We start from the raw sequence: 10,387 nt of genomic DNA, 5'->3' as shown, positions 1-10,387 counted from the left end.
CAGGCCTTCTCAGTAGTGGAGAAGGGAGGAAGGAGAATGCAGCTCTTTTCAGCACTGTCTAGCCATGCCCAAGAGCCGTGATTGGGCACCTCACTTAACATCTAACTTCAAATTCACTCTTGGGTATTCCTGTCTTCCTCTCCAATCTTGAATGAATGTTGGCTCCGATGATGTCATCCTGAAGTTTCTTTGTCCACACAGCCCTGGCTGGTTGTTAATAAGCTGTTAATGCAGCCTTGCACTCAGGAAGCCCTGATGTTTGAAGGAACTGTGTCTTTGTTCTTCCTCTCTTCCCTCTTTCTCTTAGTCCCACTTTATCTCTTCTTTCTCTTTTTCTCCCTCCTCCTTTTCCCCTCTCCCTCCTCCTCTTCCCCTTTCCCTCCTACTCTCCCCCTTTCTCTCCTCCTCCTCTAAGAAACCCAGTCTTAATTCCACACAGTGCGTGCACATGCAGTAGCTTCTCTGCTTGAGTGAGCTGGTGTGATTAGGTTTTCTAAGCATGCACACTGGCCTTGCTACTTGTCTTTTTATTCCCTTCCCACAGACCATAGACCAAGAATTATTTTTATTTGTATTATTTTGATTTTTTTAAAGTGAAATGTTAACTTTTCCTCTTTGAAATACATTCCCATTTGGAACATCAGCATACAGTTTGAACATTTATTCGCCTCCTGAGCTTGTACAACAATCATGGGAGTTGCTGCAGAAGCAAGCGAAAAGCCAGATGAGCGCTTCTAAGCTTAGGAGGAAGAGAGGTGAGTAAGGCTCGTGGGCGATCACTTGTCAGCTGGGGCCTCTGGAAAGCAAGAGGTTGAGTCAGAATTCTGGGTGCACCGTCCTGCTAGTGCTTTTCTTCCACTGTGGTGAGATTGGAGGTAGGATGTAATGGTGGGGGTTGCGGGGAAGCACTGGCCTTGGAGTCAGAGGGCGGCACTCAAGTGTGGACTGTTGTGCCCTGGGCAAGTCACCTCAAAGCTCTGAGTCTTGGTTTCCTCATTTGCACAGCGGGGTGAATGCTACCCCTGCTGTTCCCCAGGGGTGACGGGTCACCGCCTTGGTGAGGACAGTGCTTTGCAGATGTGCAGGTGTTTTGCCACCTCAATCAGTTGGGCGGTTTCTTTTTTTTTCTTTTACAAGATGAGGGGATTCAAAGCAAACCCTTTGCTTAACTCGGGAAGCTCTAATATTTGAAGGAACTGCTTAACAGGCTGCAGAACCTGTTCTGAGTGCTATTTTGGCACCAATTCCTTTTTGTTTGTGGAGTAAAGTTACGCAGTGAAGATGGTGTAACACCAAATGTAGACTCTCAACAATAGGTAAAATAGCTCCATTTTACAGTTAAGGAAGCTGAGGTTCAACCGAGGCCCCAAAGCTAGTTAATGTACTAGTTCTTAGAACATTCTTTGAACACAAAGACTATGATGAACTCCCTTCTGAGCCACTCACAAATACTAGCCGACCACTCTCCTGCAGATCTTTGGGAAAGGGAAATTAGAAGTTCTTTTGGAGAGGCAGAGGTTGGGGAAAACTCGTCACCCACAGAGTGAACTCCCACGTGGGGCTGCAAGGAAACCGAGCAAACCCAGTCCAGGCAGGACTCACCTTTGGCCTCTTCCCAGAGGATGTCTTGAAGAAACTTCCCCAGGGCCTGGCTGTGCTGCTGGTACTGAACCCCTGACAGCTTGATTCCAACATCAAAGGGGGCGTTGAACTAGGAGGCAGGGCAGGGAGGACCCAGGAGATATCAGAGGTCATGCCCATCCCCATCCCAAAAGGGGCTCTGGGCTCTCTGCTCTCTCCTCAGGAGTGGAGAGGGAGAATGGCCTTTGGGCCCCAGCAGGGACTGCTGAGTGATACCTCAGCCAGGTTCTCTTCCTTTCTCAGGACCATAGCTCACCTTCCCACTCACCATCTTTCAGACACTTACCTTGCAGTCTCATGCCTCTCAGCCTTAGCCTCTAATGGGATTGCTGATAAAAGCTGTGGTGTCCCCTAGTATGAGATTTTTTTTCTCCCTTGCAGTTTTGAAGACAAAAGGTTGAGTCACCAGTGGCAGCATTTCAGGCCCTGGCAGGGGGTCTGCCCATCATTTTCAGCACTGGCCTGCCGGCCTTCTATTCCCTCCCTGCTCCCAGCTCTTTCTCCTTTCTCTCTTGTCTGTTTCTTCTCCTTTTTCTCCTTCCCTAGGTATTTTTTCTCTCATATGTATAGACCTTTCTTTGATGCCTGGAAAATCAAAAGGAAGCTGATGTTTTCCTAGAAAGAAGCTCTGAGCCAAGTTTCTGTGCCTCCATTTCTTCCCCTCTGCAGGGAGAGCGCCCCATCTCTTCCATTTTCCAGGCATTCCTGAGATGATTTACTGGAGCTCAAAGCTTTGGGTAAGTGGGAAGGAACTCTGCTGCAGCCATGTGGCAGACTTCCCTTGAGAGCAGAGATTGTCTCTGCCAGTGGCTACCTCGGTGCCTGGCCATGTTGGGCACTGACTTGTCTGAGTCAGGGAAGGATCTTAGTGCTGGGTCATTTGGTCCTCACAGTAGAAGCCCAGGGAGTTGGAGGCCAAGGACTAGAATGTAGGACTTTTAAACCCATCTGGCCCTGAAAACTGCTTTAGTCCCATTGCTCCTCTGCGTCAGGCCAGGCGTCCTCAGTGCCTCCCTGTGGGGTAGGTGCTACCACTGCCCGTTTTACAGGTGAGGACAGAGGCGCAGAGAAGGTGTTAAACAACCAATAGCTATGCGTTCCCTTTTCGAAATCTCCCTCCCCTTAACTCCACCGTGAAGGTGGACCCAGTGGGGAATGACATGATTTATTATTATTTTTTGTTTTTAAGGAAAGCTGGGGCCTTCCATTCCTTCCAGTAAATACTCGTTTTTCTTCTACCGCTGAGGCAAATGTGGGGTGGCCGATCACCTGGCAGACATCTTAGGAAACACGAGCACCGGCCTGGGAAACTGCTGGCCTGGCCTAACGCCTGGCGCTGTGGTGCAGGCAAGTGAGAGGTGTCATAGTGCTGGCTGGTGGGGGGCCAGCTTCCCTCTTGGCCTCAGTGGCCCATCTGTTCAATGGGAGTGGGACTTGGTCTCCAAAGTCTTCTACTCTGAAACTTGATTTTGGGAGGGAAACGTTTGGGGGGAGATAGAGGGGCCTGAGATGAGAGAGGTGGGTGGGACACTAGGTTGTGAGGGGTTTGGTAGTGGGGTGCTCCAGGGCTCTGCAGCCGCTCCTCTTCTGGCAGCCCCAACATCCCCCAGGCGTTTGACTTCTGGTTCTAGCCAAGGCAGTATGGGTCACATGCTCCAAGGCTAGCTTTCACAGAAACTGCAAAGTTCCCGCTGTACCAGCCCCACCTTGCGTCATCAGCCACCAAGACAGACCTCTTTCTCATCTGGGCTACTGTGCAGCTCCGCTGGCTAGGATGACCATGTGTGGAGCTGGCCATCTCACCAGCAAAATAGCCTGGTTTTGGCATAAGGGTATGCAGCTCTTTCAAATGGGAATCTAGCAGATCCCATCGTGTAGAGGAAAGGTCTGAACACCGCTAGGCGCTGGTGAGGATGAAAGTGAGCAGGGGCTGGGGGAAGCTTCTGACGGCTTTATTCTTCGACTGGAGAAGAGTATGGTGAACAGGCAGGCAGAGGCCAAGGTGGGCACATTTCACTCCTCCGGAAGGAAGAGGTCTCCCCTGGGCCACTGTGCGCTGTCTCTGTCCATCAGACCAGTGAGGAGGAAGAGGGCTTGGGGACTGGAGTCAGCCCTGACCTTGTGTTGCGTCTCTTCCACACACCGCTGTGGTACCTTGGGCAAGTGAGTTCACCTCTGAACTGTTCCTTGGCTCTAAAGTGGGAATAATGCCAACCCTGCTTACCTCACAGGTTGTCGTAGGGAGGAGGTGGGCGGTTAGAGGTGAAGTTGGTATCCTTGGGCACAGCGTCTAATAGCTGCCATCATTAAGTGCTACCTTGGGGGAATCCTGCCTTAGCTGCGAAATGGTGTCGCCAACCAAATACTTAAAGAAACCGTTCCCTGAACCACAGCCACAGGAAGGTTGTATAGACAACCCCGTAAAATCCTTTACTCTCTCCTCCTCTTCATCCTTGGGTTGTCTTAGCTTTCTCCTTGCCCCACGCACGATTTGTCAGATCAAATCGTCCAGACCTGCCCTCTCCTTGCCTTCAGGTGAGGTGAGTGGGTGCCGGAGCTTGGGCTGGTGCCAGCCCTCCCATCCAGCGTGCTGTTTTGAAGCACTCCACCCCCCAGTTCAGGCCCTGGAAGCCCCTGAGTAAAACACGGTTTTCTGCAGAGAAACATCTTCAGTCTGGGCCTGCCGTTTATTTCTGGGTGTCTTTGTCTCTGGGCGCTGTATTTTCTGTCCCCTTTGAGTCACCTGGAGGCTCTGGCACCCTCTCTCCTCTGCCCAGGCTCCTTCCATCCCTATTCTGTTGTAGCAAAGTTACTTCTCCTAGATGTTTTTCTGTTAATGGGCAAAGACCTCACAGAGCCCAGGGCAGAGCTCAACTCCTGTGGTACTGGTTTTATAGTTCTGGGGAGCTTGTAGTTGGGACCCTGTTCACTGCCACTTCTCCCTGCCCTCCCTCTTCCCTGACCCACCGTCCTCGCTGCCACAGAAGCATAAAACTGCAGGGGTACCAACCCGGATTTCCAGTTCATCCTCTGCCCCTTCTGCCTGACCTCCATCTTCTGGGCGGAGCCAGCCTTCTAGAGCTCGGGGCTGCAGCTTGGCTGGTGGCTTCTTGGACTCCTTTCTCTGCTGGAAGGGGGAAATAGTCTCTTTAGGACTATAAGCCCCCATGTCCTTCTAGAAACAGTGAGGTCAGACCCAGAGTCCTTTGTGCTCTGGGAGAAGGCTAAAGCCCAGAGATTGTGCTGCTGCTCCAGGTCACAGAGCTGGTTGCTAAGTGGCAGGGCTGGAACAAGATACCCTGGTCAGCATGTGGGGCTTTGTGGGGAGGTCTCACCTGGACTCTCTGATGTTCAGGGCTCAGGAAGCTGGAGCCTGCCATGGCCAAGTCCAGCCAGAGCATGCCGAGGAGCAGGAGGCTGCAGACAGTCCCTGGGGAGGGCATGGCCTCAGCTGGGTTGCAGACAGGTGGGCCTGGGGGAGAGAGGGTCTCCAGGCAGCTGCCTCACCTTCTCATGTGCCTCTGAGCTTGCTCAGGTAGCCCAGCAAATGGCGTGAGGGGCTTTACCATCTGGGGGGTCTTGACTGCTGTATAGAGAGGACCCCCCCTCCACCTCCCAAGGTAGAAGAGAATGGATGTGTGTTCTCTTCTCCAAGGCTGTTCAGGGCAGAACGCCTGGCAGAAGGGCCCCAGGGGACTTAGCAGGGAGGAGGGTTAGAGGCAGCTCCTAAATGAAGCTTTGTCTTTCAGCCAGACAGACTCAGATTGTCCAACATCCCCTGTGTTTAGAGGGGACTCCTGAGGCCCAGAGAAGTTAAATGGACGGGCAGCAGTCACGGACAATAAACCTGTCAGCAGGCGCACACGGAGAGTAGAGGGAGCCTACCTGCAATTCCTGGCGGAGGTGGTGCCTGGTGGCTGTCGGGTCCTTATATAGGATGACTGGTGTTTGTTTTAAACCAGCAACCCCATCCCAGAGGTGGCCTAGCTTCCGTGGGGCTGATGTACATTCCTTGGGAACTAAAAATGTTCATGTCCTCTGGGTAGAAGTCAACAGTGGAGGTCAGATGCCCTGCGGGATTGCTGGGTTGGCGAGGGGTGAAGCATGTGCTCCAGCTGTCCCTGGAACACAGGGTGGCAGGGCACCCCAAGTGGGCATGGCCCTGGTGGAGGAGGGAGGGAGGAGAGTGGCTCTGGGGTCTGGGTGCGGCTTTGTTGCTGTGTGACCTTAGCTTACTCGCCCTTTCTCCCTGGGTAAAATGAGGCAGTCATCACTAGGAGAGCTCTGAGACCTCCCCAGTCCGGCGCCCCGTTGTTTCCCATGTGCTGTTGCTGCTCTGGCGTCTGTGAGCCCCGGGAGCCCGCAGGGAGTCAGGCTGGTGATTCTACACCTTCCCGAGGAGGAGAGTCCCACCTCCCGGTTGAGCAGATTGCTCCTGATCGTCCTCTCCAGAGAGTGGGTGTGGGGATAACTTCAGCCAGTGGCTATACTTCAGTCATTTCTGCCAGGTGCTGTGACATGACTGCCTGGCCTGGCGTTTTTTCACATAGCAGCTTGCCTTGCCTTTCCCCAGCAGCTTTGGTCCCTATTTTAGTGGATGCCTCTTCTGAGAGGGAAGTGCATTGGACCTGGAGGTGAAAGATCTACACTTAGCATGGGCCTGGCTCCTCCCTCATTGACTGGCCTTAGGCAGACCACAAATAATTCCCCTTACCCAGAGTCTTTGAGGGTGAAATGAGGCGATGGGGGAAAGTGGCTTCTAACCTGTGAAACACCCTGCAGATGACAATGGTTTCATACCAGGCCCGTAGGACTTCCCAGCACAGGCCAAGGCCACTGCCTCATATCCCTTGGCCCCAGGAGTTTCTTCCTTTCTGGAGTCCTTCATCCAACTGGGTGCCCAGGCAGGAACCCCTAAGGGCCAACAAGTTGTCTGCAGAGAAGTTCTAGCAGTTCAGGAGAGGAGCTCACCTTAGGCTGGGGCTTGCGGCAGGGATGTTAGCAAAGGCTCCAGGAAAGAAGCCTGTGGTGAACTTGGGGCAGGGCTTTGAAGGGAGGGCTTTGCGGCAAGCAGAGGGGAGGTGAAGGCATGGGTAGAGTACGTCAGGGCAGCAAGGAGAAGGCTGGGTGGCTTGGGGGAGGGTGGCGATGGGGTCATAACAAAAACATTAGAAGGTGGTTTGGGGCCAGGTGATGGATGCCTTGGGAGCTGCTAGCCCAAGAAGTTTGGGCTTTTTTTGCAGAGGGCAGCCACTGAGGATTCTTGAGGAGAGAGAGACCATAGAATGAATGAAAGAGTTGGAAAGACTTGAAAGCTCTGGGAGGCTGAATCCTTTATTTCGCTGGAAGAAAAACTGAATGCCAAGAGGGCCACACTTTCCCCAAAGCTATACAGCCATCAGGGGCAATGCTGGGACTCCCCCATGGATCTCTTGACTCCTCATACAGTGCTCTTTCTGATATGCCATCTGGCTCTGTAATGAACATCGTGTTCCAGGAAAATCAGTCTGCGCTGAACAGGATGGAATTGGGGCAGGATGTCCAGTGAGGAGGACATTGAGGCAGTAGAGCAGTTGATTGCCAAATGACCACCTACCCTGACTTAAGAGATCAACCTCAGGGTGGATTGGAGCTTTCTAGAGTCTCTTGGGACAGCAGAAGCACAGGCCGGGTTGGACTGAATCTTTAAGTGGGACATGAGGGACAAAGTACCTCCTGTTGGTAAACATCTCACCACCAGCCCACTGTGGTGGCTAAAATCCCACCTTTAGTCCCAGCAACATGGGAGCATGTCACCAGGAGGTCTTCACAGGCCTGTCTGCCACCTGAGTGTAGACATCTTTTGGCCCTGGGGCCCAGAGAGGCCGAATGTGGAGAGGGTGGAGAGAGGTCTGTAGTCCTCAGAGAAGACGTGCAGCTTTTTCAGAGCCACCAACCCCATAAAAAAAAAATCCTCAAACAGAAAAACCCTAACTGTGGTGACCAGGTACCTCCTGAGACATGAAGCCTCCACTTACCTGGACCCTGGAGACCTCTCCGGGCACAGCTGCCAGTGTTGATCTTAGATAAGACCACCAGCAAGTAAACACCCACTGCGCAAAGCTGTGTTATCTTTGGGGAACTGAAATGTCCCCTGGGAGTTGGAAACTCCCCTAACCACATACCACAGAGTCGAGGAAGGAAGAGCTGATGGACAGAAGAACCATGGCGGGAGGAGGCACCCGGAAGCTACCTCGCTGCCCTGTCAGTTATGGAACGGAGGAGAGATGCCAGCTGGAGGACACAGCAAATTTGAACCAAGAGGAGCTTGGAGGAAGCCCGAGTGACCTGGAGGGGACTGGCTGACCTTCCTCATTCTTTCCAAGTGTGAATGATAACCAAGCCCAGTTTGGCAACTCCTTGAGGGTGAGGACGAAGCCCTGTTCTCCTTTTTGGAACTTGGTGGGGGCTCAGGAAGCAGGTTCTCTCCAGTCGGTGGCTTTCCTTTCTGTTGCGGGTCTCTCAAGGGCCTGCCTTCATGAAGGCACATGAGTGACTCATCATTTGTGAATTAATTGCTATAGGTAAAGCGCATCCAAGAACAAATTATCTTCATAGACTTTTCATTATAATTTTATTTGTGCTGATAATTAGTTGGTTTAGCAAGCTCTTTTTTCATAGATTTGGCTAAACGTCAGTCTGAAAGGGGTAAATTCTGGGGTTCTAGAAAGAGATTTTATTCTTTGATATAGGGCTATTTGGTGGGGTTTCTTTTTGTCCTAGTTGTAGCTTCCATAATTTCTAGATTCACATTTTCCAACAGAAATATACAGGCATACCTTGGAGGCATTACAGCTTTGGTCCCAGACCACAATGAAGTGAGTCACACGAATTTTGTTGGTTTCCCAGTGAATATAAAACTTATGCTGATACCATACTATAGTCTGAGTGTGCAACAGCATATGTCTAAATGAATATACATATATTTTTTTTTGAGACAGGGTCTTGCTTTGTCACCCAGGCTGGAGTGCAGTGGCACTGTCATGGCTCACTGCAGCCTCCACCTCCCTGGACTCAGATGATCCTCCCACCTCAGCCTCCCCAGTAGCTGGGACTACAGGTGCACACCACCACACTTGGTTAATTTTTGTATTTTTTGTAGAGACAGAGTCTTGACTTGTTGCCTAGGCTGGTCTTGAACTCCTGGCTTAAGTGATCTGCCTGACTTTGCCTCCCAAAGTGCTGGTATTACAGATGTGTAGTCTTTGAAATCCAGTGTGTGTTCTTACAGTGCATTTCAATTCGGACTAGCCATGTTTCAAATGCTCAGCAGCCACATGTGGCTCATTCTAGATAGGCGGCCATCGCTCTTAAATCCTCCCTAACCTTAGCCATGCTTTCTCATCCCTCCTCTTCGCGAAGCTCTGCCTCTCACTGGGGCTTCCCTAGCCTCCGGCCATCTTGGGGCCAAAGCTTTAACACTTTGCCTCTCTTGTGTCTTCTGTTCCCCTGCAATGGCTTCTGCTTTCTGCCTTAAAATACACTCAGGTTCCTAATCCTGAAAACGTCTGTTGTGCGCCGATCCCACCCTCCCCTCGTGTTACCATCTCCATTTCCTTCCCCTTTCCCTGTGTCCTCTTCTTTGCTGTGTCCTGGCCCTTCAAAACTTGAACTTGACTCTCATCCCCACCGCTGTACTGAAACTGTTGTCTCAGCATTACTGATCATCCAGCCTTTTAGTCTATGGACCGCTAAGAGCCATAGGACCTCAGGGTGGGACGTGGCCTGGAGGGCCATCTCATCTCAGTTTCCAGAGACAGACCTGTGTTGGGTTGTGTTGGATTCATGAGGAAAGCTTCATAAGTTTTATGCACGTTTATAAGACTCCATCCTTGGATTCTGATCCAGTAGCTCTGGCGTGGGGGCCTTAGAATCTGTTTCAAGTATCTCAGGTAATTTTGATTATAAATTATCAAGTATCCCAGGTAAATTTTGATTATAAATGCTTGCTTCCAGCAGAAAATTTAAACATATGGAAGATGAAGTCTTTCTCTCTGAATAACCCAATTCAGTTTCCACTAATGTGAATATCTTATATAACCATAGTACATTTATCAAAATTAAAACACCAATGTTAGCACATTACTGTTAATCTCCAGACTATTTGTTAAGTCACCAATTTTTCCATTGTCCCATCTGTTCTTCCTTTTCTTTCTCTTGTCATAACCACTTTTAGAGGGTTTTGAATGGTATCATTTTGTCTTCACCGTCGGCTTATTAGCTATACTGTACTGTTCTATTCTTTGAGTGGTTGTTGCTCTAGGATTTACAAATATGACTTCAACATATTGCAGAATACCTTCAACAACTACGATATAATTTCACAGATAGTGTAAGAACTGCACCACAGAATGCTTTCATTTCCCCACTTCTATTCTTTGTGATATTATTGTCACACATTTTATTTTTACATAAGGTATGAGCCCCACAATGCATGTTAAATAGTCAAAGTTTTTAGACAGATTAAAGACATTAAGAAAAAGTCTTATGAACTCAGGTATTTACTATTGTGTTGCTCCTTATTCCTTAGCGCAGATCCATTTTTCTTTTTTATTTGAGACAGGGTCTCACTGTGTCACCTGGGGTTGAGTGCAATGGCGTGATCTCAACTCACTGCAGCCTCCACCTTCAGGGCTCAACTGATCCTCCCACCTCAGCCTGTAAAGGGATATCAGAGTTGTTGAAGGTATTTGCAATATGTTGAAGT

At 50.4% G+C, this 10,387-nt stretch overlaps 1 protein-coding gene and 1 long non-coding RNA gene across 8 annotated transcripts; one reads left to right on the top strand and one right to left on the bottom strand.

Annotated features, from left to right (window-relative positions):
* Positions 1-432: 432 nt before the first annotated feature.
* On the bottom strand, positions 433-7,764 carry GHRL (ghrelin and obestatin prepropeptide). 7 transcript variants are annotated; one of them, XM_012502184.1, is made up of 7 exons: positions 7,659-7,764; positions 6,055-6,269; positions 5,527-5,803; positions 4,977-5,113; positions 4,652-4,768; positions 1,603-1,711; positions 647-796 (listed from the first exon to the last, which is right to left on the bottom strand). In XM_012502184.1, exons 4-7 carry the CDS (start codon positions 5,082-5,084, stop codon positions 777-779), a joined length of 354 nt encoding a protein of 117 aa, XP_012357638.1. In that variant the 5' UTR covers positions 5,085-5,113; positions 5,527-5,803; positions 6,055-6,269; positions 7,659-7,764; the 3' UTR covers positions 647-776. The 7 variants fall into 7 exon arrangements, with proteins under 7 accessions (XP_012357639.1, XP_012357640.1, XP_003265016.1 ...); XM_012502185.2 differs by having other exon boundaries at positions 433-796; positions 4,652-4,765; positions 5,527-6,269; XM_012502186.2 differs by lacking the exon at positions 6,055-6,269 and having other exon boundaries at positions 433-796; positions 4,652-4,765.
* Positions 2,352-8,263, top strand: LOC115832046. Its single transcript, XR_004027521.1, has 3 exons — positions 2,352-2,378; positions 2,888-2,992; positions 7,139-8,263. It is a non-coding gene; the product is annotated as an uncharacterized LOC115832046 (long non-coding RNA).
* Positions 8,264-10,387: the final 2,124 nt, after the last annotated feature.

This window comes from Nomascus leucogenys, chromosome 21 (assembly GCF_006542625.1).
Source record: "Nomascus leucogenys isolate Asia chromosome 21, Asia_NLE_v1, whole genome shotgun sequence".
NCBI classification, from domain to species: domain Eukaryota; kingdom Metazoa; phylum Chordata; class Mammalia; order Primates; family Hylobatidae; genus Nomascus; species Nomascus leucogenys.
This window is presented reverse-complemented; position numbering and strand designations above follow the sequence as displayed.